The 25,553-nt window shown below is 44.5% G+C and overlaps 1 protein-coding gene across 1 annotated transcript in view; it reads left to right on the top strand.

Annotated features, from left to right (window-relative positions):
• The window catches only part of PLXNC1 (plexin C1), a 143,045-nt gene that overhangs the window by 67,304 nt on the left and 50,188 nt on the right, over positions 1-25,553 (top strand). The window contains exons 9-17 of the mRNA XM_032346762.1: positions 340-441; positions 10,952-11,091; positions 13,789-13,968; positions 16,528-16,615; positions 19,131-19,334; positions 19,460-19,645; positions 21,714-21,816; positions 24,721-24,822; positions 25,153-25,256. Coding sequence (XP_032202653.1) covers positions 340-441; positions 10,952-11,091; positions 13,789-13,968; positions 16,528-16,615; positions 19,131-19,334; positions 19,460-19,645; positions 21,714-21,816; positions 24,721-24,822; positions 25,153-25,256 — 1,209 coding nt within the window. The remainder of the gene's footprint in view (positions 1-339; positions 442-10,951; positions 11,092-13,788; positions 13,969-16,527; positions 16,616-19,130; positions 19,335-19,459; positions 19,646-21,713; positions 21,817-24,720; positions 24,823-25,152; positions 25,257-25,553) is intronic.

Here is a 25,553-nt window from a genome sequence, read left to right as displayed (position 1 = left end):
AAGTACCATTTTTTGGTGTTACAAGGTTTAACCAAAAAATAAATGTTTGTGGGGCACCTGGGTGGCTCAGTGGGTTAGGCCTCTGCCTTCGGTTCAGGTCATGATCTCAGGGTCCTGGGCTCAAGCCCCGCATCAGGCTCTCTGCTCAGCAGGGAGCCTGCTTCCCTCTCTCTCTGTCTGGCTCTCTGCCTACTTGTGATCTCTGTCAAATAAATAAAATCTTTAAAAAATAAATAAATAAATGTTTGTGACCCCCCAGTCCCAGTCTGTCTTTCATGTTTGTTTCAAACTGTAAGTGTCCCATCTGTTTGGGCGTTGAAGGGCTATTCTTCATTCCAGGAGCACTGTCCAGTCGCTGTGGAGAAACGGACACCACCCGAGACAGCAGGAGGAGGAAGATTCACGGAGAATAGGAGTAATAGGACCCATTCCGGCTTGCAGGTCAGACCTGGTTTGGGACTCCTAATGGAAAAAATTCCCCTTTTGAATGACAATAACAACTCCTCCCACTTTGAGCTCCTTTTGAAAATGCCCTGTTTTACTTTCCACCAAAATTCCCTTTTTTACCTTCGATTTTTAACCAAGTTTCACTTAATTGGCTCAATACATCAAAGGCTGTGCACTCACATAAAAGAAATTAAAATTCTGTAATTATGAAAAATGATATCGTTCCAGTAGGAGTAAAATCTTCAAGGTGACTTGGCAGCTCACTCTGGGGGAGTTAGAAGGAAGCAGAGAGCGCACAGTACTGAGGGGATTTCAGTTCGACACATTGTGGTGACTTTCCTGGGGGTTATTGGGGTGAAGGGAGTCTATGCAAAATACACCAACTAACTTCCTTCAGATTGCCTCTGTTTACTTTGCAGAGGTAACGTGACCCATAGTTAATTGTGTCAAAACAAAGAGTTGTTTCTTATCACATACACTTTTCCCCCAAAATTTTCTTCATGGAAAAATATTTTCCATCAAATTTTCTTGGAAATTCCATGGATTTCTTGGAAATTCTTGCAAATCACCAAGTTCAACCAGCAGACATGTTTGAAAAGTAAGGATAGGACATCGTGAACGTTCTAGTGGTTGTGCCCAGTGGCTGACTTCACTGAGCCGACAGAAGTTAATTGAGCATGTACTAGGTGGTGACAAACAGAAAAGGATAGGTTCTTGCTCTTATGAATCTGGAGGTCTAGCAGGGGCAGACAAATTAAAACACGACATTTCTTTTTCTAAAAAAAAAAAAAAAAAAAGACTTTGTTTTCTATTTCATGACTAATCTATGGCTTTGATTTATCCATTTCCTGTTATTTAAGGTCAAGTGCCAATATAGTAGATAAGTAGCACATTTTTCATCGCTACTGAAAAGTTGATAATAACTTCTGGTGAATAACTACCAGGCAGAGGGACTGTGAATCAAAATGGATTACGAAGTTAATTAAAGGCATTAGAAAGGCTTGGTGTGCCAGTCTCTCCAGATTTGAAGTCTTTGAGGTTTTATTAAGTAGTGGGCTACTACTCTTCTCTTCCCATTAGCTCATAGAACTAAGACAGAATGACAGGTATTTGGATCAAGAATGCAGTGGCTTCTTAAAAGAGTTAAATTTCTCTTTTGTTGCTGTTTTAATTGTTTCCTTCAGTTTTAGCAAGACACACCAAACAGAATTTACCATCTTTGCCACTTCTAAGTATACAGTTAGTGGTTTTAAGGACACGCACCCTGTTGGGGAACCATGGCCACATTCCCTCTCCAGAACAGATTTCACCTTGCAAAACTGAAACTTTGTACCCATTAAAAAATAACTTCCCATTTTCTCTCCCCCCGCCCTGCCCCCCGCCAGTCCCTGGCAACCACCATTCTACTTCCTGTCTCTATGAATTTGATGACACTAGGTACTTCATCTAAGGGGAGTCATATAGGAACTGTCCTTTTGTTGACTTACTTCATTTAACGTAATGCCCTCAAGGTTCATCCATATTATTAGCATGGAACACGATTTCTTCCCTCTTGAAGGTCGAAAAACATTCTACTCTGTGCATATAGTACATTTTGTTTATCCATTCATCTGTGGATGGACACTTAGGTTGCTTCTACTTTTTGGCAATTGTAAATAATGCTACTATAAACATGGGTGTACAGATACCTCTTGAAAACCCTGTTTTGATTATTTAGGGAATATATCCAAAAGGGGACTTGCCAAATTGTATGGCAATCCTATTTTTAATTTTTGGGGGAATGCCGTGCTATTTTTCATGGTGTTCTGCCATGTTACATTCCCACCAACAGTGTACAAGCATTCCAGTTTCTCCACATCCTTCTAACTCTTGTGATTTTTGTGGTTGTTTTTAATGGTCACCATTCTAAGTGGGTATAAGGTGGTATTTCATTGTGGATTTGAGTCATTTTCCCTAAAGGTTAGAGATACTGAGCATCTTTTCATGTGCTTATTGGCCATTTGTGTTTCTTCTTGGAGAAATGTCTGTTCAAGTTCTTTGCCCATTTTTCAATCAGGTTGTTTTGTTGTTGTTGAGTTCTTTATATATTCTGGATATCAACCCTTTATCAGATACATGATTTGCAAATGTTTTCTCCCATTCTATAGGTTGCCCTTTCATTCTGTGGATTGTAGACTTCGATGCACAGAAGTTCTTAATTTTGATGAAGTCCAGTTTTATTATTTTTTTAAATTTTGTTGCCCATGGTTTTGGTGTCCTATCCAATCATTGCCAAATCCAATGTCATGAAGCTTTTTGCCCATGTTTTCTTCTAAGAGTCTTAAAGTTTTAGTTCTTACTTTAGATCTTCGGTCCATTTTTAGTTAATTTTCAGGGGGCGCCTGGGTGGCTCAATGGGTTAAAGCCTCTGCTTTCTGCTCAGGTCATGATCCCAGCGTCCTAGGATCAAGCCCCCCATCGGGCTCTCTGCTCTGTGGGAAGCCTGCTTCCTCCTCTCTCTCTGCCTGCCTCTCTGCCTACTTGTGATCTTTGCCTGTCAAATAAGTAAATAAAATCTTAAAAAAAAAAAAAAAGATGGCATTTTTAGTTAATTTTCATATATGGCATAGAGTAAGGATCCAACTTCATTCTTTTCCAGGTGGATATCCAGTTTTCCCAACACCACTTGTTGAAAGACTGGCTTTTTCCCATTTAATGGTCTTGGCACCCTTATCAAAAATCATTTCATCAGATATGCAAGGTTTTACTTCTGGGCCATCTGTTCTGTTCTGCTGGTCTATATGTCTGTCTTTATACCCATCTCACACTGTTTTCATTACTGTAGCTTTGTAATAAGTTTTGAAATCACAAAGTGTGAGTCCTTCAACTTTGTCTTTTTCAAGACTGTTTGGGAAAAAGTTAAATTTTATTTTGAGGTAATTATAGATTACATGTACTTTTAAGAAAATAATACAGAGAAATCTTCCATATCTTTTGCCCAGTTTCCATCAGTTGTAACATCCTGCAAAACCATCACACAATATCACAACCAAGAAATTGACAGGGATAACAGTCAAATACAGAACAGCTCTATCATCATACCCGCTTTCCTCCTCCCTCTCACTCCCCATTTCTAGCCCCTCGTGTCTACTAATCTGTACTCCATTTCTATAATTTTATAATTTCAAGGAGGCTGTATAAATGGAATCATCCTGACACGCCCTTTTGGGATTGGCCTTTTTAACTCAACATAATTCTCTGGAAATTCATCCAAGTTCTTTTACAGATCAATCGTGTGTTCCTTTTTTATTGCTGAGTGGTAATCCAGGCAATGACTTTTAAAATTTCTTCTATATTTGTGTCTTCCTGTGCCTTTTGACCTTTGACACTGGGCCGTTAAAAGAACTGGCTGGGTTACCAAGAGGGCAGAGCGAGGCTGAACACAACTGGGAGCCCAGGCCCATCTCCAGGGCTGCTATGTGAATGACCCTTCTTAGTCTGGAGAAAGGTATTTTGTTGATACTGGAATGTTTCCTTTAAATATATAGCTCAGGGCAGAATCCCAATTTAGGATCATAGGGAATGGTGTAGTATTGGTCACAGGAGGGATTTCTCCTGCTCTGCCATATACGACTGTCTTTTGTTATCCTGGGGATGTGTAACCCCACATTTCCAGTCTGGGTCCTGTGTTAGCCTTGTTTGAAGTACTGAACGCTCTTCCTAGCAGAGAAGCCACAGAGAGCTCTCCCTCCGTACATCTTTCTGCGTCACCCCTGTACCGAGTGCTTCCCTGTACCGAGTGCTGGAGACAGGAGATGGCAACGGTGCAGACATGTTCTTTGGCTTCATGACGCTGAGCTAGAGTTGACGCTTCCTACAGGTGTCGTTTTGAGCATCTGGTTGATGCCATTATATCGAGCTTCGTAGCTGTAATGAGGAGGGCACAAACGAATCCAGCACATGTCTTGCCATCAGTCTCAGGAATCTTGTACATGAGTACATAAGAAACAATATAAAATAAAAATATTAGCATAGGAGAAGCACCAGAAAGTATGCCAACTCAGAGAGCCTGGCTGTGCACACAGCCTTGGCTCAGTTGTTCCTGTTTATTGATGCCCAGTGCCTGGCAGCTGACGGCACTGAATCAGCGTGGTTGGTGAAGGTTTTGATGGACAGATGGATTGATGGACAGAGATGGAACTTCAGCCAACCACTGAGGGACAAAACACATGGAGACAGAGGACTGAGTGTTCTCAGCAGAGTGGCTAGTGTTAGCAAAAGCATAATGGGTCACCAGAAAATTCCAGGGCATCCATACCTGGTGGCTGGGAGACCCCAAGTAATTCAGACTGACCAGAGATGGGTGCAGGAAATCCAGGGACACAGGGCTGACATGACCCAGTAGCCGGCATCTGTGGGGCCTTCCACACCAGGCCGAGGAGCCTGGCTTTTGTCCTCCAACAGCTGCAGAATGCTACTCGAGACATTTATCTTTTAAGCTGGGAATTGGCTCATCCAAGGACGTGGCACTTAGGAGACAGGGTTCCTGGTTCAGGCTCGGGTTGGGCCTCATGCCGTCATGCTGGTCCTTGCACCTATCCCTAGTCCCTTTACCCGAGCTACAAATATGGTCATGTATCGGGGAGGGGGCTGCCTTAAGGAAAGGCATCACCACAACAGGGAAGTGAACTCCAAACCCTATGTTTGCCCTTTGGCTGAGAAGTGTTTTCAGCTGTGGAAGCCAGTCTCTCCCAGGGGGTTGGCCCCGGGGACCCTGCACTCACTTCTCTTCCTTTTCTTAACAGTCTTCCATCTGCTGAGAGAAGCGCTGGCTGCTCTCCCTCTCCTGTTCTCACGGAAAGGTTGTGAAGGTCTATGATATGATGTTGTTCTAATATTTGCTACTCTTCGCTGTCTGCTTATCTCGGTCGGGTGGAAACGCGCCCTACAAAGCCCCGTCTCCTGCTCCCAAGCGTTCAGCTACATTTGTCTTCCTCGCCCCTCCTCTTCTCGTCCTCCACCCTTCTGAACGTGCATCCTAATTTCTCACAGGCAGTTCGAATCGACTCCTTCACAGACCTTGCCTTTAGCAGCGAGATGAAGTTTAGGACCTACCTTGTTGCGTGGCTTCTGTGGGCGCAGCGGTGGGCTCCGTGCCGTTGAAGGCACCGGCAAGTGTTCATTGATCCAGTCATTCAAACTGTGTTTATTGAGCACACTGTGTGCTAGACAGGGGGGCAAAACGTGTGCCTTCAAGGGACTTGCATTGCAGCACTTACAGTATATTGGAGGAAATAAAATCCATTTTCGTGAAGCAGTTCAGTGCGTGCAACAGAAGAAGGAATAAGAAGGACCGCCGGGCTGTACTAGCTGGCACGGTGGTGACCCACAGTTGCTGAGCCTGTGCTGTGTCCTGAACTCAGAGTAGCTCTTTACGTGAGCTCACAGTGTCCCCATTTTACAGACAGAGAGCTGTTGGCGTGCAGAGGATAGGTAGCTAGTAAATGATAGTCAAGAGCTCTGAACACAGGCAGTTCTGATGCCGGAGCCTACAGTTTTTTTTGTGTGTGTTTGTTTTTTGTTTTTTGTTTTTTTTTAAGATTTTATTTATTTATTTGACAAAGAGAGATCACAGGTAGGTAGAGAGGCTGGCAGAGAGAGAGAGAGAGGGAAGCAGGCTCCCCACCGAGCAGAGAGCCCCATGTGGGACTCGATCCCAGGACCCTGAGATTATGACCTGAGCCGAAAGCAGCAGCTTAACCTACTGAGCCACCCAGGCGCCCCCGGAGCCTACAGTTTTAACCACTACGCTACTCTGTAGGACCTCGAAGGAGGGAAACAAGCATGAAATGATGTCGTGTTCATGATAAGAGTCAGTCTGAAGGGGAGAAAACTAACACTGGCTTCTCTTGGCATTTAATTGGCAGAGCCTGGCCCGTCCATGGCACAAACATGGGTGGGCTGAAGTATCAGCCTTGGGGATACTTGGGGAAGTATCAGCCTCCAAGCCCCCAGAGAGGGGAGGCTGGGGTGTGGTGAGAGTAGAGGGAGCCAACCCCAGCAAAACTGGTATCCTCTCCAGGACTAGGAGAGTCAGAGAGGCCCAAGGTGGAAAACTGAGGCCCAGAGGAGACTAGAATGGCACGAGCGTCATGCTGGAGTCGAAACCCAGCAGAGGGGTGGATTTGGAGAGGTTGAGTCTAATTTACAGTCAGGCCTCTCTCCAGGCGTGGAGCTGCCCACCCTGGTCCCGGAGTCCCAGTCACCCAAGCCAGTTCTGAGTTGCCACACTCAGAAGGTTAGCGGCCAAGAGTGACTACTATGGGGACTGGCCTAGGCAGCCCCTCCTGGGGCCGTATCAGCCTCCCCGTAGAGTCCCCGTGTCAGAGAGGCGAGCCTTGATCTCCTAGCCCAGGACCTTGGTCTGTCATCTTCTGGTCTATCTCAGTTGTCGTTCTGACTGTTGGTATGTCCCGGGACCCCCTGGAGATTGGAGGTTACATCCCAAGTTTCCTGGGGCCTGTCCCAGGGCTGCCGGGAGGGAGCGTGACCTCCTTGTTCTCTCTAGTGCTCTCCTTTTGCTTTGGCAGGACTGTATTTTCTTTCAGGATCTCACCTCCTTTTATACCGCCCCATTCCTGCTGCCGGTCACTGCTTTTTTTCAGTTTCTCCATTTCATGAATACATTACTTCTGTCCTTCTCAGTCATTAATAAAGATGTTAAATAATTCTGAACCAAATATTCACCCCTGTCGAGCCCTACAGGACATTTTCCTTTAATTAGTTGTGCTACCTTTCATCTCTCTAATGTCCTTTGGTTTCAGATTTCCAGCTGGTTTTGAATCCATGTGACTTTTCATCCAGTCCTGTTTGAACTAATTTCGCCAGTGAAACTCTGGAGAGACGTTTTTCTGAGCGTCGATTTGGGTCCAGGCCTACCGAGAGCTTTGCTATATTCAGATTTTTTTTTAACAGATTAATAGAGCACAATTTGGTCTTAATAAATGGAGCCTTCGTAATGCACCTCTTTCCGATGTTCTTTTCAATCATGGCAGTAGTTTCTCCATTAATGTCACGGTAATTTGAATTGTGTTGACGTCAGACTTCACAAAACGTACTCTGTCAGAAGCGACCCTCTCAGACCTTTCCAGAGATAGCTATTCTTAAGGGCTGTGCTGTTTCCAATCTTCCACAGTGACTTCGCTTTAAAAAAATAAAAACAAATAGGGATTCTGTAATCACCTAATTAACCAGTTTCTAATGTGCTTTCATATACAAAATGGGAAGTAATTTCAAACCGGTGAGCGACCAGAGTTCATAGTGTTTTATTAAATAATTTAAACTTGGGCAGCCATTTAAAAAGCGTTCTTCTATCTTTAAAATGTAACTGACAAGAAGTGGACTGTTCTGAGGTTAATTGCCGAACAACGCAGGTTGTGAAGGTTACCGTCAGGGGTATTTGGATTTGGCGTATGGAAATCCTTGTCCTAAGACGAGGGTGGAGTCCTACTGTATGGCTGGAAGAAAGGATCTCTTCGTATCAAACTAGATTCTGTTTTTAAATTAACCCGTTCTGTGTGTCAGCTCGGGGGGCCCATGACTTCCTACCGGGCTGTGAGATTAACTCTTGATTAAAATATAAAAATAGGTTTAAAGTAAGTTTGTGAAACATTTGTTGGGAGGTCATTCTTTGCCTTCTGTCTGTACAGGATTTTTAAAACCTTTATCAGTAAAAATAGAAAATGCTGTATTTCTAAGAATTGTTACAGCCCCATGGTACAGCCGTATAGCTACCCGCATTTTTTTTTTTATACCTGCACAGTGTATTCGATGAGGTCCTCTTGCTAGCTCTTTAACTCACTTATTAAGAGAGGTTCTCCAAGCAAACAAAGGGCAACTAATCTGACCCTCTTTGCAAACAGACTAGAAGCATCTGCTTTCAGGAGATAGACCGGGGCTGGATTTCATCCTAGACCGCCGATGGAAACTTCTCTAAACAATAAGGTTTAAAAATAAAATCCTTTTGAAGTAGCAGGGCTCTCTCTGCTCAGGGAGAAATAAAAAGTTAATAAGGCAACGTGGTGGGTCCTCCGATGGCATTTACAGAACCGTTTAAGGAGGAAAATACAACCCCCCCCCAAAAATATATATATATTTTTTTACATTAGTTATAAGGTTCTTATAGGGTAGAGTAGTAGCATTTCTTTGGGGTGTGTGAGACTCTGGTTGGAGCAGATATCCCAGTATAAATACAGGAATCCAGAAGGGCTGTCCAGAAAGAAACGTGGAGATTGTGGCAGACTTGGGCGAAAATGTGAGTCTTCATTGGGATTAACATATAACAAAACACAGGCTATCTTGCCACCCTAAGGCGGCAGCGGACTTCCCCTGTGCAAGGGCTGGCATGTTTCTTCTCCAAACAGCCAGATGGTGTAAGGTTTAGGCTTCGTGAGCTCCGCGGTTTCTGCCACAGCTACTCCCCGCTGTAGCGCAAAGCAGCCACAGGCGAGCCATCATTGAATGGGGTGGACACTAAAATCTGCATTTCATGTATTTTCACATGTCATGGAACATTATTACTTCTTTGACATTTCTTTCATGGGTCATACAAAGGCAGGCGATGGGCTGGATTTGGCTTGCTACAGGCAGATCCACTAGTCAGCTAACTCCTGCTCTGGTGCCCACAGAGATCATGTGCCCCCACGACACCTGCTGCAGTTCTGGGGACCCCTACATGCTCAATACATATGCGTTCACTTAGCTGTCACCGTGTCAGAGTGAAGAGTAAGCCGTTAGCCATAGAGCACACACTTGACATTTGCAAGGGATTTATCTTGAAGTCTTTGCTAATCCCCCCACTCCAAGTACCACTCCTGCAGCTAATTTCCCCCATAAAGTGCAGTCAAGTATAACAGAGTAATTAAAGTGACCCTTTCAGACCCTTCGTGATTCTATAAATATGGGGCGAAAGTCCTCTACTAAGTGATTAAAATAAATTCTGCCACGGAAATCAATTCTCTGTCACATGACATCATTGCTGGGATGACACGAACGATGAATTTACCTCAACCCACAGAACCAATCCATAGTGCTAATGAGTGTTGGTGACCGCTCTGTCATATAGCACCTGTGTTTGCCGAGGAGCAGAATCACACCTCCCTCTCAGCAGGAGGCTCCGCCCGAACAGCCCCAAAAGTCCACCGTGACAAGCATCACACCTATAAAGGAGCGGGGAACAGGAGGCTGCTTCAGGAAGCAGGTGGTAGGCAGGTGTTGGGTGTGACTGATGCTCTCCCAGTGCCATTGGTGGCCTCTTTCTGGATTGGGTCCTCCACATGGATACACTGGCATTGATAGCTTAGCCGAATTTCACATGACTCTGTGTCTCTAGCCCTGGAGGTTGTTTTCAAACATCAGCTGTGCGAGTATGAAACGCTGTCATGCTAGAGATCTGCTGTACTTTATATCGGCCAGAATCAGAATTTTCTGTCCTGTTCTGATCACCCTGTCATAGAAGAACACAGACACGCGGGAAATGGTCTATACGAAAGAAGGACAAAATGATCAAAACGATAGATGGTAGCATCTGTAGGAGAAAAGTGAAAGAAATCAGAATTGTCTCATCTTTGAAAGGGAAAGTGATTCTGCCATCACATGAAGGCCTTTTTCTTTTAAGGAGAATTTGTCATTTTTTTTTCCTTACCTGTGTGGAACCCTTCTGGTTTTTTTAGATTTTATTTATTTATTCATTCATTCATTCATTTGAGAGAGAGAGAGAAAGAGCATGAGTGGGGGGAGAGGGAGAGAGAGAGAGAATCCCAAGCGGACTCTACGCTGAGTGAAGAGTCTAACACGGGGCTCCATCCCATGACCCCGAGACCGTGACCCAACCCAAAACCAAGAGTCAGACTTTTGAGGAAATTTTGATTAGACATTGCAAACAGAGAAGTAAGGTGTCTACGCGTACATGAATGGGTACCGTGGAGAAGACACAATTGACCACACCGGTTTGGCTTCTGACTATTGGATATTAGGTGGCAGATTGGGTTGATTTTCAAATAGCCCAACTGAGACAAACAAAAAATAGGCACTGCTTTCTAGGGAATTAAATTTATCCAGAATGACATTTATTCCAGCTTAATGATAACGCTTCTTGGCCTAGCTTCAGCGGACGCCTTGTCTTTCCTTTCATGTTGTTGGATGGGGAGCCGTAAGGCACTGAGCATTTGCAAGACTCTGATGAGATCTCACCCTTCAGACAGAATGTCAGACTCTTCAACTGTATTTTCAACTGTCTTGTGAGACGAAGACTAATTGGTTTGACCTCATGCTGTCGCATGTTGAGAGACATGAATCTTCAGCACTCTTCCTTGAATTCATTGATTTCATTAAACACTGTCTGCTTGTGTTTGCAAAATGTCGTAATTTCCCAGTGATTTCTTCGAACGGCAGCACATAAACAGATTTTTTGGAACAATGCCATTTCTTAGCTTTGATCTTGTGTGTGAATCTTTATTTCCAACAGGTCTTTTACATTAAGTCCATTGAGCCACGGAAGATATCAACTTTAGGGAAAAGCAACGTGATCGTCACGGGGGCAAACTTTACCCAGGCATCCAAAATTACTATGATCCTGAAAGGAACCAGTACTTGCGAGAAGGATGTGTGAGTTGACATAATAGTCATTTATCCTTGATAATATAGTAAAAAGCTCAACCTTATGCCAGAGGCATATCATGGTGATTACGATCTTCTCGAAGTATTGCCATGTGCCAAAATGGGCCGTTGGTCTGCATATTTGATAAGACATAATTTCAAGAAGGAGAATAATTTAAGCACCACATTTGAGGTTAATTGTGAGAGAATCTGTTCCCTCTTACCCCCAAAACCTCAGAACCCACTAATTTTAGGGCCTTGCCTATTTGAGGTCTTAATTCATATCCATTAATAAAATCAAGTATTTTGGATAACAAACATGATCTTGAAAATGATCCCCTTAGGAAATCAGTTTCATTCTTAGGAATTTGAATAAAATAGAACAGCTCTTCCAATGTATCACCCAAAGTTGAAAAAAGAAGCTTCCTGATCTGTTTTATTCGTTATAGCCTTCTCTTCATTGGATTGGTGTCAGGCTACATGAACTAAATGGAACATATGTTAGTAGTTAAAGAAAAAAAGACCAAACTCCCCAACACAGATATCTGGTCAGTGTACCGTTTGAACATCATTATTTCTGGGATTTCTTTTCCCCTAACTCATCCTTTCAGTGAAACTTTGAGAGAGAAAATAATTTTTCAGTGTCTCCCCAACATTCTTGTGCAAATGTTACCCCCCAAGAGAGAAATCGTAATAATAACTCAATAGATAATTTGAGTTTTCTGCTTGTTAGCTTTTATAACTTTGAGTTAAATTGAAGTAAAAGACATCCACAATCTCTATGAAGTATAACACTGAGCTCGTTCGCATCGTGGAAATGCATAGGAGCCAACGTGTTGAAGCATGATGTTTTGGTTTTTAACTACTACAACAGATTTGTATGGCATTTTAATCTGCCATACTTATTTACTGAATTTTCTGTTTTAATTCATTTGCTGCATATCACTGCCATCCTCTTCCCCCTCCCCGCAGTAAATTTGGGATGTCTGTCATCTTGATGGAGAAAGCTGTTTGTGGGAGGCTCTGCTGTTTACCAGAATTATCAAGCACACATTAACGGCTATATCTATGCGGCATAGGCATTTTTGTGCCGTTGATACCAGCTAAATACCTTATTGCAAAAATCTTTCATTTTGTGTAGCAAAATCTGTGAAGTTAGACACCTGTGTGTTCACCTAAAGGCAATCATCGTCACTGGAACATAAGTCGGTGTTCAGAGCATTACCCTATTTTTGACTCTTTATGCTCTCATTTCAATTCCGAATGTGTCTTGAGAGACTGCAGTTATTAGATTAAATGACTCTGAGGCCTTTCTGCGTGTAGCATTTCAGTAACCACATCAGAGTGGTGAACCCAAGTTCACGAGGAGTAAACATAATACCCAGTTAATCCTATATGGGAGTTCATGCCGTAATCCCAAACTCTTTTACTATGGTATTTTTCAAATGCCTAATTATTCTGAAGGGAAAAAATACAAGAATAATAGCAGAATGACCCACATGTCCGCCTGTCTCCTTCCAAAATTTGTAAACAAGTCTGGATTTTAATGATCACCCATTTGACAATGAATTTCCTAGAGCTTGGCTCTGAATATAAAGCTTAGAATGTAAATCCGAGGAGGGTGAATGCACACTGACTCACATGCTTTTTGAATTTGCTTTTTGTTAGGATCTGTTATTACTACCTACAGGATATGTGTGTAAGCGTTAATAATCGTGCACATATCCTCTAGTGTCAATAAAGTCACGTGTAGCCTAATTACACTGAGCGTTATTCAGCACAACCCAGTCTTAATGATTTTTTGCTTTACAGAGTCATTGTAGACATGTATAGAGGAAGTGCAGGTTACAGAGGGAATATTCTAGAAGGCTTTGCTTTGTCCCCTGAAGGCTGTGGAGGACAGGCCCCACTGGATATCAGAAGCACCCAGGATACTTCCAAGCAATTTCTTGTCTGCAGCTCCTTGGGAGGCAGCTTGGTTTGATGCTGATTGAACCCAGAGACCCCTAGGCTCTTGGGACGGGCTCTGGTCATGCCAGAGCATGCTGTCTGCCCTCTGAATGTCAGAATCATCTATCTCTGCCTAGGATGGGGTTCTAACCTGCTCTACTGGAACTTCTCTTTTTGTTTAAGTTTTCCACCATGGAAATTTCCAGTCATACCCAAGAGAGAAGAGTACATCGAACTTCTCTGTACCCATCCTCCAGCTTCAAAACTTAGCAACATTTTGCACATCTCATTTCATTTTTGGAGGGGAGGGAAGGATGGTGGCTAGGGTTTTTAGAACCGTGCTGCAGACCCCATATCCTTTCCCTCACACATATCTCAGTATATGTCTCCTACAGATGAGGATAGTGCCATTCTCACGCTCAGAAAAATTAACCAGAATTCCTTAACATAATCTAGGCCCATGTCTGTGTTCCACTTTCTGTTAGGAGTTCTTAAGGGAAATGGTTACATCTCCTTGCCCCACTTCCATGGGAAATGCAAATAAAAACATACACATGCGCAGAAGAAAGAGAAACCCTGCCCCCAGGTGATGCCCACAGTGGTCAGCAGCCCCTGATGAAGCAGCAGTTGCCTCCAACTGCTGTGATAGTGGGTGGGTTGTTGCAGTTCAAATAAAAGTCATACATGGTCATGTTCAGAAGTCAGCTGTGCTAAGCGTCTGGGTCCTTTAAGAGTTGTTTTTCTGCCCTTTTCTAGGATCCAGGTTAGCCACGTGCTAAACGACACCCATATGAAATTCTCTCTACCATCAAGCCGGAAAGAAATGAAGGACGTGTGTATCCAGTTCGATGGCGGGAACTGTACATCTGTGGGACCCTTGTCGTACATCGCTCTGCCACATTGTTCCCTCATATATCCTGCCACCACCTGGATCAGGTGCTTTCTAGATTCATATTTTTCTGTCATTGTGTGTAAAGGGGTCATGATCTCAGGGTTGTGAGAGTGAGCCCTACATCAGGCTCCGTGCTGGGCGTGGAACCTGCTGAAGATTCCCTCTCTCCCTCTGTCCCCCTCCCCCTGCCCCACTCTCTCTTTCTCCCTCTCTCTCAAAAAATATAAAAATAAAAATAAAAGAAAAAAGAAAAGAAAAGAAAGAAAGGGGTCATATGCATAAAGATCATGGATTTCACTCAAATGAAGATAGAAATAGTAGTCCTATGTAAACTCCTCTCACAGAATTCCCCTTAGGATTTATTCCTAGAAAACACACAGACACAAACACACACACAGACACACACACACACAAACACACACACACACAAACACACCCGACCAGTAGTTGTTCCCTTCAAAACTGCGAGCGTGTCCTGCTTTCCTCTGAGCTGTGGCTACCACGAAGCTCACAGCTAAGTTGTATGTTCATACTGTGGTTTCTCTTCAGTTTGTATGTCTTTCACCCTTTACAATGTTCGTTCCATTGCAGTACCTATGCTTAGCCTGCATTTCTGGTACATATACATGACATCTCACTTCTGCCCGTGACACAAAGCTTCTCTCTTACATCTTTCATTTTATAACCTTTCGAATAAGCTGATTTGAATAATTTGAGGAAATATTGGGAGCTATCTAAATGAAAAGCAGTATCTGCATTTCAAAGATCCTCCCTAAGAGAGAGATTGACATTCCAAAATAAACTCTTCCAATATATTAAAAAAATTTTGTCTAGTTGAATTTAAATTCTCATTCAGATTTTGGAATATAACCCTAAAGATATTTTCATAGTAAGAGATTTCACCTAACACAGCATGAAGCTGATTTTCAAAGTACTGTCTAGATGAAAATGTAGATGAACCTTTGTTTTTAAAAGAAAAAAGAAAAAAAAGAAACGGGAGAAAAACACCTCTAGTCCAGTGTTCATATTTAAGATTAAGTCAGAGGTGGATGTCAGGGTTGGTTTCTTTTCTTGGCTTGTAGGTAAATGGTCTCTTTCTTGTGTCTTCATATGGTCTTCCCTCTATGACTGTCTGTGTCCTACCCTCCTCTTTTTATAAGGACTCCAGTCATATTACTGGATTAGGGCCCACCCCAATGACCTCATTTAATTTTTAAAGACCCTGTCTCCAAATATAAGAGACGGGGTCTTGGGACTTCAACAGTTCTGCCCCGAACAGTGGTATGAGAAAAAGTGAACTCTCCAAACCAGGCCTCTGGCATTGAACCACCTCCGCTGGGATCTAAATCCTTCCTACAAATAAACAGAAACAGTGACATGGCCCTCCCCACATGCCGTGTGTGTTTCATCTATTAACTCAGTTTATTGTCACAAAGGGAGTAGCCCCTTTAGCAGAAGAGGAAACTGAGGCATAGAGCATTCCAACGACTTGCCTGGCCCCCCAGGCATTCTGGCCCAGGCTGCTATGCGCCAAACCACCAGCATTCTGCTTTGCCATAAAATAAGAGGCTTCTTTATTATCTTTTTAATTGAAGTATCATCGACATATGATATTACAAGAGTTTCAAGTGCACGGCATCGTGATTTGATTAGCTTCTTAGTGTCCAGTCACCTGTGCTAATCTGAGCCCGGGACCCTGAGTTATGCCGGGGCCGGGATGTGGCTCTTAGGCAGCTCAGCCCCAATTTCTAGAAACAGCAACAGGCTGGCATGAGGCCAACTCAGCCTTTTCCCCCTTGTGACTGGGTCACGGCTTCATGTCTTCCTTCTGCCCTATACAGATTGGCCTCCTCATGCTTACCTCGCGGTCTTGTCACCCTGGGCCCGGCTGGTGCACAGAGCTGACATTCCCAGGCTCCTGTCCCCTGGAATGACCTACATGAATGGGGAGGGGGGGAGATGAGGGCGCCAGAGCTGGGGACAGCTGTTTATTTCACATCTAATGACCACTTGGCTTCTGTGCGATTATGTGCTGAGAATATGTGAAATCATTTGGCTTGGTTTTGGAGAGAATGGAGCTGTTATTTATATGGCCTACCAAATGGGAATTTATAGTTTTAATGTCATTTATAATTTTACCTTGTCCAAAATGTTCCCTATCTCCCTAAATAAAGTATAATTGGTAGGTTGGGAGTTTGATTTTGAAAATTGTTAGATTGAAGTATCTTAATATAGATTAAACAGCAATCAAACAAAATTCTGTTTAGTGAAACCTTTTCAGGGTATAGCCAATGATCTGATTATATGTGGCAATGTGACACAGCAAGGCTCCAAATTCTGTAAAAGAATTTGGGCATTTTCCTAGAATTAACGCCATATCTGACCTGAATTCTTATATTTATGTATCTTAAAAACTATGTTTGTGGCCGGTATCATTAAAAGAGTTATAGAATTGTCCCACATTTGAAATTAAAATGTATTACTTGGCTCTTACACGTAACTGAGTTTTATATTAAGTGTGAATAAAGTGATAGCTTTGTTCATAAATGCAAAATGCCTGCCTGTTTACTATGAAACTCCTCTTGTTGCTTTTTTCTTTGCAGTGGTGGTCAAAATATAACCATCGTGGGCAGAAATTTTGACGTAATTGACAACTTAATCATTTCACACGAGTTAAAAGGAAACATAAATGTAAGTCTTCAGCTACCTTGTAATCATAGTGATTTTCAAGGATGATTTTGTTTTCATCACACTACCGTCCCTTGGGGAGTATCTTTTATTTCTGTGCCTTTACAAGCTTTTACCTGTTGGGGGATATACAGCATCTGGGCTCTAAGGGCAGTAATAAGACCTGTCCTTGCGGTGCAGTATTTCCTGTTGTGGCACAGAGGAGAGAGAATGAGCTTGGTATGACAAGGTCTGCCATTGTCGCCATGTGGGCTTTGTAGGGAGGCACTTTAATGGGACAACGTTTAGAAATAAGTGTGAAAATGCCTGTGAGGGGTGAGCGTGTGATGGCGTTCCCATTGTGTGGACAGAGCTGAGGTTCTGAGGCCAAGTGACCTGCCCGAGTCCCCGAAATCTTGCCATGGACTCCTCCCTTTCCTGCCATTGTCTGATTTGGTCCCTTTCCTGCTGACCTGGCCTCCTCTTACCTGGCATTTTCCCCACACGGGGGTCTGGTTTCCAGTCCTTGTCCACTCGTTAGCACCAACAGGAGGCCCAGAAGGGCCTCGTCCCAAAAAATGATGCATTTCAGATACAGGTTGGGCCTCTGAGGGCACTCCGACCTTCTTCTCGAATGCTCTCCCCATTCTCTCTTTTCCGTTCTCTCCTTCCTTAACGAGAGATGTGAGAGAAGCAGCCTCTCCGGGCCCCACCTGACCACTTCCTGCCAGAGTGGGCAGGTGTGCTCGTGGCCACAGACATGGCCGTGCTTTGGACCCGTGTGGCTTGGGGCCTGGGCACAGATGGCCTTCCTGAGTCACCCTTACAGTCGTCAACACACATCCGCCCCCTGACACAGCCAGAGCCAGTTCCTGGCCTCACTTCCTATCTGGTTCTAGGCCATGACTTCTCTATGTGGACACACACCGGTTTTTGGTTCTTCACATCGCCAGAAATGCACATAAGAGCTCCAGGGTTAGAGAGGTGTTCAGGGCGAGGGAGGTGCTGTCTGTCTTAGCCTTTTGTGTCAGATCTTCCCACCTAGGGCCTCTCCCTACCCTCTCTTTTCTTTTTCTTTCTTTTTTTAAAGATTTTTTTTTTTTAAATTTTAGAGAGAGATTGAGAGAGCACATGGAGGTACAAGGCAGAGGGAGAGGGAGAGAGAGTCCAAAGAAGATGCCATGCTAAATGTGGAGCCCAGTGTGGGGCTCAGTCCCACAACCCCGAGACCATGACCCGAGCTGAAGTCAAGTCAGACACTTGACCAGCTGAGCCACACAGGGGCTCTCCCCACGCCCAACCCCGCCCTTTTCATCTCCAATAGTAGAAAGTCAAAAATAGGTGAACTCCCATCTGAGATTTTTTTCACAAGTCTTACTGCTCTCTTTTGTTTTTTTGTTTTATTTTGAGATTGTATCTTCAAGCATCCATACCCAACGTGGGGCTCAAACTCCCAGCCCCAGGGTCAAGTCACACAGCCTGCAGACTGAGCCTGCCAGGAGCCCTTACGGTTCTTCTTCAAGACCTTTCTCAATCTCTTTTCCAGGGGCTTTCTGTGCCCATATCTCTGCACCCCTAAAAATGACAGTATTGACATTTTTTGTGACTAAACCTGTAAAACAGGCCACACTTTCTGTGTTCTTTCCAGCCTTCATGCATTGCATTTTCACAGGGCCACACTGTCCCTTTTGCTTTTGTTTCCCTGATTTCCTGTTAGGCCTGCAAAACCTTTTCCTCACTTGGGGTCAGTGATCTCCGCTAAGCGCCACAGACATTCCCGGGACGAGGAGGAATGTGGCCAGTGGTGTGCAGGTCACCGCAGCCTCCCTGGGGCACCGTCCACTCCCTGCCTGCATTTCCCAACCCACCTTGAGGACTCTCGGGACACACAGACCCTGCAAAGTCTTTGGTGCCAAGCATCCCTCTTTGTCTCGGCTCCTTCTGTCTGCACCCCTTTCTCCGTCGCATGACCCCAGGAGCAATCGCTAAGAGCATTTGCAGGGACAGCAGCTAGCATCTGTGGAGTGCTGACTGTGTGCCTGGCATGATTGGAAGCATTTCTGCACATGTAATCCCATGTAATTTCACTCCCATTTAGTTGAATGAGCCCTCATCACATTTAATGTGATTTCGGGTTCATTCAGCCCTGTAAAGGGAGGGTAGTATCAGTTTCCCCATTTTGCAGAGGAGAAATTAGAAGCACAGAGAAGTTCAGTTGCCCGGGTCACCTCACTCCTCCTATGCAGGGTTGGGGCTCAGAAACGAAGTTGATTTTTGTTGCCTTTTTAATTGGTTTTGTTTGTTTGTTTTTATTTGTTTTTAAAGGTTTTATTTATTTATTTGACAGAGACCGTGAGAGAGGGAACCCAAGCAGGGGGAGTGGGAGAGGGAGAAGCAGGCTTCCCGTCAAGCAGGGAGCCCAGGGCTTGATCCCAGGACCTTGGGATCATGACCTGAGTCAAAGGCAGCTGCTTAACGACGGAGCCACCCAGGTGCCTGGGAACGAAGTTGTTAAAAATGCTCTTTTCTCCTCCCTCAGGTCTCTGAATATTGTGTGACAGATTCCTGCAGGTTTTTAGCCCCCAGTTTAAAGAGTTCAAAAGCGCGTACGAACGTCACCGTGAAGCTGAGAGTCCAGGACACCTTCTTGGACTGCGGAAGCCTGCAGTATCTTGAGGACCCTAGGTTCACAGGGTGTCGGGTCGAACCCGAGGGGGACACAGAGCTGGAAGTAAAAATTCAAGTATGTTTCTTGCTTCCTTTGGGTGGGACGCACCCCCCACCTCAACGGGCAAGGACAAGAAGTGGTTGGGTCTGTGGGTTCCCTTGGGTGCCCTGATTTCTTCTTCTCCTCTTTGTTCTTCCCAGAAAGAAAATGACGAGTTCAACATCTCCAAGACAGACATTGAAATCACTCTCTTCCACGGGGAAAACGAGCAATTAAATTGCAGTTTTGAAAACATTACGAGAAATCAAGATCTCACCATCATCCTTTGCAAAATCAAAGGCATCAGTAATGCAAACAGCATCGACACCTCGTCCAAGAAAGTTCGTGTAAGTCACCTGACGGTCCTACCTATTGATTATACCTTATTTGAGGCACTTGCTTGGCGACACAGGAGCCAGAATGGCATCTGTCACAGATCTCTAGCTCTTAGCTTTAAATAGCAGATAAACAAAGCTGCTATTGCAGGCGCACTCACAATTCTTCCAAAATAACTGGCGGAACCCATCCATATGCCTATTCGAATGTTAAAGCATTGAATGCACCATTGTCTATAATGCTAACGAGCCTTGATAGCTTTTGTTCTAGCCATACATTTAGACAGTCGCACCTGCAGGCGGAATCTCCAGATCACGGATGAATGATCCACTGTTCTTTTGCCAAATGTAAGGATGACACGTCTTAGCAGAAACCCAGAACACTCAGAGTAACATTCGATTCTGATGGAGACCAGATGATCTCCGGGCCATGGGCTGCTTCCTCCGTCATGGAGTCAGGCTTGCCACAGTTCTCGTCCCGACATGTTTTGAGGGGCCCATCACGGGTAAATTTATGTCCCATAATGAAGATGGGAGACCCTTGGGAACAGAAACCTATTAGAAGTCTTTCTTTATGGTGTTCATGCCATATGAGGCTCTCTACAGTCTATACCCCCCCCAAAATGCTTTATGATCTGTAGTCATAAATATTGAATAAAGGTCAAGAAAAAAGAACATCAGACTAGAGCACCCACACCCCCCCACACACAATATGTGTTCATGTCCCAGCTGTGCCAGCTAATAGTTGCATGGCCTTAGGTAAGTCACTTGGCTTAGCTGAGCCTCCCATGGTCCATCTGTGTGGTAAAGAGGATAATTGATAGTCAACATGACAATCAGTCAATACAATCATCAGTAATGACAGCTGAACTCACAAGCGCCCCCACGGGTCACACTGGCTGAGGAGAGCAATGCTAGCTATCTCTATTCATGAAATGGTCTCTGAGTGCCTCTTCTGTGATGGGAACACAGGGGAGAAGAAAACAGATCCCCCAGGTTCTGCCTTTGTGGGGATTACCTAAAGAGACATGGAGCGAAGAATGTACATGAAAAATGTGTGAGGTTGTGGTGATCGCCATGGAGAAGCATGAAGCAGGGGCAGGCAGTGCTGCAGGGTGTGCAGGGAGGGCAGCCAAGGACTCTCTGGGAAGATGACATTTGAGTAAGGACCTCCAGGAGGAGAGGGAATGAGCCAGGACCTGGGGTAGAGAGTTCTAGGCCTGGGGTAGAGAGTTCTAGGCCTGCAGGTTGCAAAGATCTTGAGGCAGGAGCCTGTCTGGTGCATTTGAGGAGCAACAAGCAGCCCAGTGTGGCTAGGGCAGAGGGCACAAGGGGGAGTATTCAAGGAGGCTGGAGAAGTAACCAAGGGAGTAGGGAGAGGTAACAGATCATTAGGAACGTGTGGGCCAGGGCCCACTGAGCCTGAGTGGCTCAGTTGTTTAAACACCTTCCTTCAGCTCAGGTCATGATCCCAGGGTCCTGGGATTGAGTCCCGCATTGGGCTTCCTGCTCAGTGGGGAGTCTGCTTCTCCCACTACCCCTTCTCCCTGCTTGTGATCTTTGTCTCTCTCAAATAAATAAATAACATCTTGGTTGGGGGGAGTTAAAAAACGAAACAAAACAAAAAAACATGCGAGCCATTGTGAGGGCTTGGCTTTGAGCTTTGGGAAGCCACTAGGGAGTTTTGGCTAGGACTGCCTTGAGCCCATTCACTCAAATGATGCATTTAGTCTTCAAGACAACTTTCTGAAGAGTCACTATCCACATCCCACTTTAGAGGTGAGGAAGGTAAAGATAAGGTAAGGCTGTGTTAAACCCCTAGGGCAAAGAGGACTCAATTCTAAAATTTCCAGGTGCAGTCCAGTGCTCCTCAACTGACATATCTGGAAACTGAGGCACAGTGAATGTTCTCGATGTGCTCAAGTTCACATAACCAACCCATCTGAGGTGGGACTTGAATTCATATATCCCACCTAGCTTGTCACCTTTTTGTATCTTGGGGGAAACAATCTGGAGGAAAAAGTGTGTCCATAAATATGGTGCCGAACTCAATGAGTCTAATGACATTCTGTCCCATTAGGTCAAACTGGGAAACTTGGAGCTCTACGTTGAGCAGGAAACAGTTCCTACCACTTGGTATTTTCTGATTGTCCTTCCCGTCTTGCTAGTGATTGTCATCTTTGGTAAGTGTCCTGTTCGATTTTGTCAGAGAAATAATTCCCTGGGGCCTCTCGTCAGGCCAGCAGACTCAGCTTTCAGGAACTGTCTGCCTCAATTAAGTACTAATGGGTGAAAACCCAAATCACAACTTTGGGAAAGGAATCACAGGTACATGTTGAGGGCTTTCTAAGCATTCTTTAGGATGCCTCATCAATACAAAGCTGGATTACAAAGGTGGCATCTTGGTGTTTGAGAAACATCATCCACTTTTCTTCCCCAATACTGTGAATCATGATGACAGATGTCCCATTTACATTATTCCTTCAGAATTCCTCTGGCATTTTGGACTTTCAGGATCTGGTCATCTCCTCCTGCCTTCTCACCTCACCAAACACCACCCCCTGCTCCCACCCCAGCTCTGCTTTTCCTGGCAGAACTACCTTTTAGAAGCGTGATCTGTACCATCTATTAAAATGTCGCAAGGCTCATCCCAGCACAGCAATCTCAGGGTTGTTGCTTGCTGGCTGAATCTGGCCCACCAATCTGTTTTGTTTGGCCCACACAGCATTTTTTTAACTATGAAGTAGGTGATAGCATTTTAAAATTAGGTGAGCCACCTATGTTGTATACCTGAGACCAATGTAACATTTGTGTCCACTGTACTTCAACTAAAAAATAATTTAAGTTGAGTCACATTTTTAAAAATATCTCTAGAAAATTTGAAAGATCTGGCTCATTGGATCTCCACTTTTCCATAGCATCAGTTTATGGGAGCTGAATAGCAGTGGCACCGTGAGGGAGGGCATGTGGTCACTGGGGTTTTGCCACAGTCCCCACCACTCCCTGTTGTCTCCACCTGGGCCACATGACTCACCTGCATACCAGACCCCTGTAACAATTTAGTGTGTGACCTGGTTCTGAGCTGCTTTTCATCCAAAGTCTGTTTCCCCTTGTCCATCTCAGAAATAGAACCCCTCTCCACCAACTGAGAGAGCACTTCCCATCTGTTGATTTCACACAGGTGTTGCCTTTCTAGCACTTTCTGTTAATAGTTGCTACTGTTTCCTTCCATCCACTCCTTATTCATCCATCCCCACACCCACTGAACACATGTGTTGTCGGTAACAGTGCAAGCCTCAGGAGCTAGAGAGCATAAGGGAAGGCCCAGCCCTTTCTCCCGGTGGGTTCTCAGTCCAGAGAGGGAAAGATTTCTGTGTGTGTTTAACTGGCCCGATGGAATGAATTCATTTTGCAGAGGCCCTATTTTGGCTTGTGGATGGTCATTTCAGGTATTGTCTTGTGGCTTCTTCTCACGTTGTCCACCCCTGTTCTGTAGCTGGAATCCAGAATTGGGCTTGATATTTTAATAAAGTCCTGGCTGGCACTGCCTTCAAGTAAGAAGATTACGTATAAATTCTAAACACTGAGCTCTATTTTGAGAATCCACCAGTGGCAAGCAGCTGTAGACAGCAGTCTCCCCATAAAGTCCTCTCCGCTTTGTGACTTACTAGCAGCCGCTGATCTCTTCCTGTGCCGTGTGTGACTCAGCGCTTCTGTCCCCTCACTGTGTCATAGACGTTGTTTGTGCTCTTTACGGTGAGGTGGGCTCACTTTGACTCATAGCTTTGGCTCCACTGGTAGTGGCAGTGCCCTTTAAAATTCTCATCCCCTTCTTGCCATGATTCTAGGCCATTATGGGTGACCAGCAGCTTGAGCAGGTGTAAAGTGTACAAGTATTTTAGCCCATCGGTCACGTCATTCGTGAAAACACAAAGCGTCCTGGCCAAGGCCTGCCGCCTTCTGAACATCTCCACTGTGGCTTCCCCAGTTGTCAGCTAATAAAAACCCACTGCTGGGTGGGTGCCACAGCCTCACTGCCTTTCCCTGCCCTGAGCCCTTGTAACCTGAAATGTGGCCCAAAGAACGCTGACCCTAAGTCATGCTCCTGGAGGAAGAGGTTCCGTGGCCACATAAGTTTGGAAATCACTGTGCGCCCCATCCTTTTTTGAAGATGCACAGTGCATGTTAGGGTGAAGACTGTTGAGTTTGTGAAATGGTCCAGTGAAGAACCGCACTGAGTTTTGCTTCCTCCAGGATCCTTCATATCTACGGGTCCTTCGATCATGCAGTTGCTATTAAAGGAGGGAAACCTTTCCAGAATAATAACGTAGTTGACCATTGTTGAATATTCTTTTTAAAAAAACAACTTCTGAATGCTTTCTGTGAGTTACTTCTTGCATTCGTCTCAACATCACAGTGAGGTGTGAGCCCTTTGGCCAATAAGGCAGCCAGGCACAGAGATGCTAAGGAACTTACCCCGGGGTCACACAGCTCATAGTTGGCAGAGTGGGGATGTGAACTGAGAGTGTTCAGGGCACTGTCTCAACAGCACAGTTAGAAGCAAGACAAAGTGGGGAAGAAGCCATGTCCCAGATGCCAGGGCTCATTGTGGACCGCTCCCCATGTCAGCCGACTTGATCTATGCAAGTTTGCTTACGGAGCTCGCTGTGGATCTGTGATTTCCTTCTGCAATTGTGGCTTGACTTTATTTCTCCAGGGATGTTTAGAAACACTGAAAAAAGAATGGAACAATATCAGCCACCGTGGCTGCAGGGAAAACGTGGCTTATTTCATTACTTTTCAGCCAGCTGGGATCGTTGGTTACAAGCGAGGTTATTTGATTTAGTTCTTACTTTTAAGGTGGGTGGTTTTCTGTTTCCCTGTTACATTTCAGCATCTTCCTCTTTAGAGTGACCCCTCACTGGGACTTTTTCCCTTTATAAATTCCACCTCTTAAATGCTGTTCTTTTCTCTCTTCCTCTGTCTCTCTCTCTCTCTCTGTAAAAGAAACGTCAAGGTTGGCTTCGTTTTCCTTTTTGTTTTTGAAGTTAACATGTCAATCTGATGCTAGATTTCTGTCTCCTCAGCGGCCGTGGGGGTAACCAGGCACAAATCGAAGGAGCTGAGCCGCAAACAGAGCCAACAGCTGGAGCTCCTGGAGAGTGAGCTCCGGAAAGAGATACGTGATGGTAGGCTCCAAAATTTTATTTGTGGAAAAACGAGCTTTTTTTTTTTTTTTTCCTTTTTTAAACAATCTTCTCACTACCACCATGCCCCGCCCCGTTAAATGGAGCTGGCCAGAGTAACAAGAACTGTTGTATAATAGAAGACATCTGAGCGGTGGGGTCTAGGCCTGGCTCTGTGTTTATTTCAGCTCTGCTCTGCAGCCAACCAAGTAATTATCCATTGTTTCTTCTTTAATGAAAACCAAGGTCATCCTCCGTGTTAGACAAAACAGCAGAAGATCTTATCCATTGTTTGTTGAGTTAAAATATTGCTCTTGGGATTCTGTTTTGCAGGCTTTGCTGAGCTGCAGATGGATAAATTGGATGTGGTTGATAGTTTTGGAACCGTTCCCTTCCTTGACTACAAACATTTTGCTCTGAGAACTTTCTTCCCTGAGGTAAAAGAGCATTGATCATATTCCTTAAGGTTGAGTCTTGAATAATAATGAAGGAGCTTGTTGCTCTCATCAAAAAACGGGTGTTTTCTTCCAAGGCAGCTATAGATAATGTGCTTGGTATGAAATAAGGGCTTCAGTTTGAGCAGAGTAGGGAGAAGGATAATTATTAATTGGATTGATTAGGGCATAAAGCAGTGATGGGTCACTGACGATTATTCTTTGTCCAGTAACAAAAACCTAGGAGGGACAGAAGTTCAGAGTGATGATTTTTGTTTTATTTTACTACCTGTTTAGAGC

Source organism: Mustela erminea, chromosome 6 (genome assembly GCF_009829155.1).
Source record: "Mustela erminea isolate mMusErm1 chromosome 6, mMusErm1.Pri, whole genome shotgun sequence".
In the NCBI taxonomy this organism is placed as follows: domain Eukaryota; kingdom Metazoa; phylum Chordata; class Mammalia; order Carnivora; family Mustelidae; genus Mustela; species Mustela erminea.
This window is presented reverse-complemented; position numbering and strand designations above follow the sequence as displayed.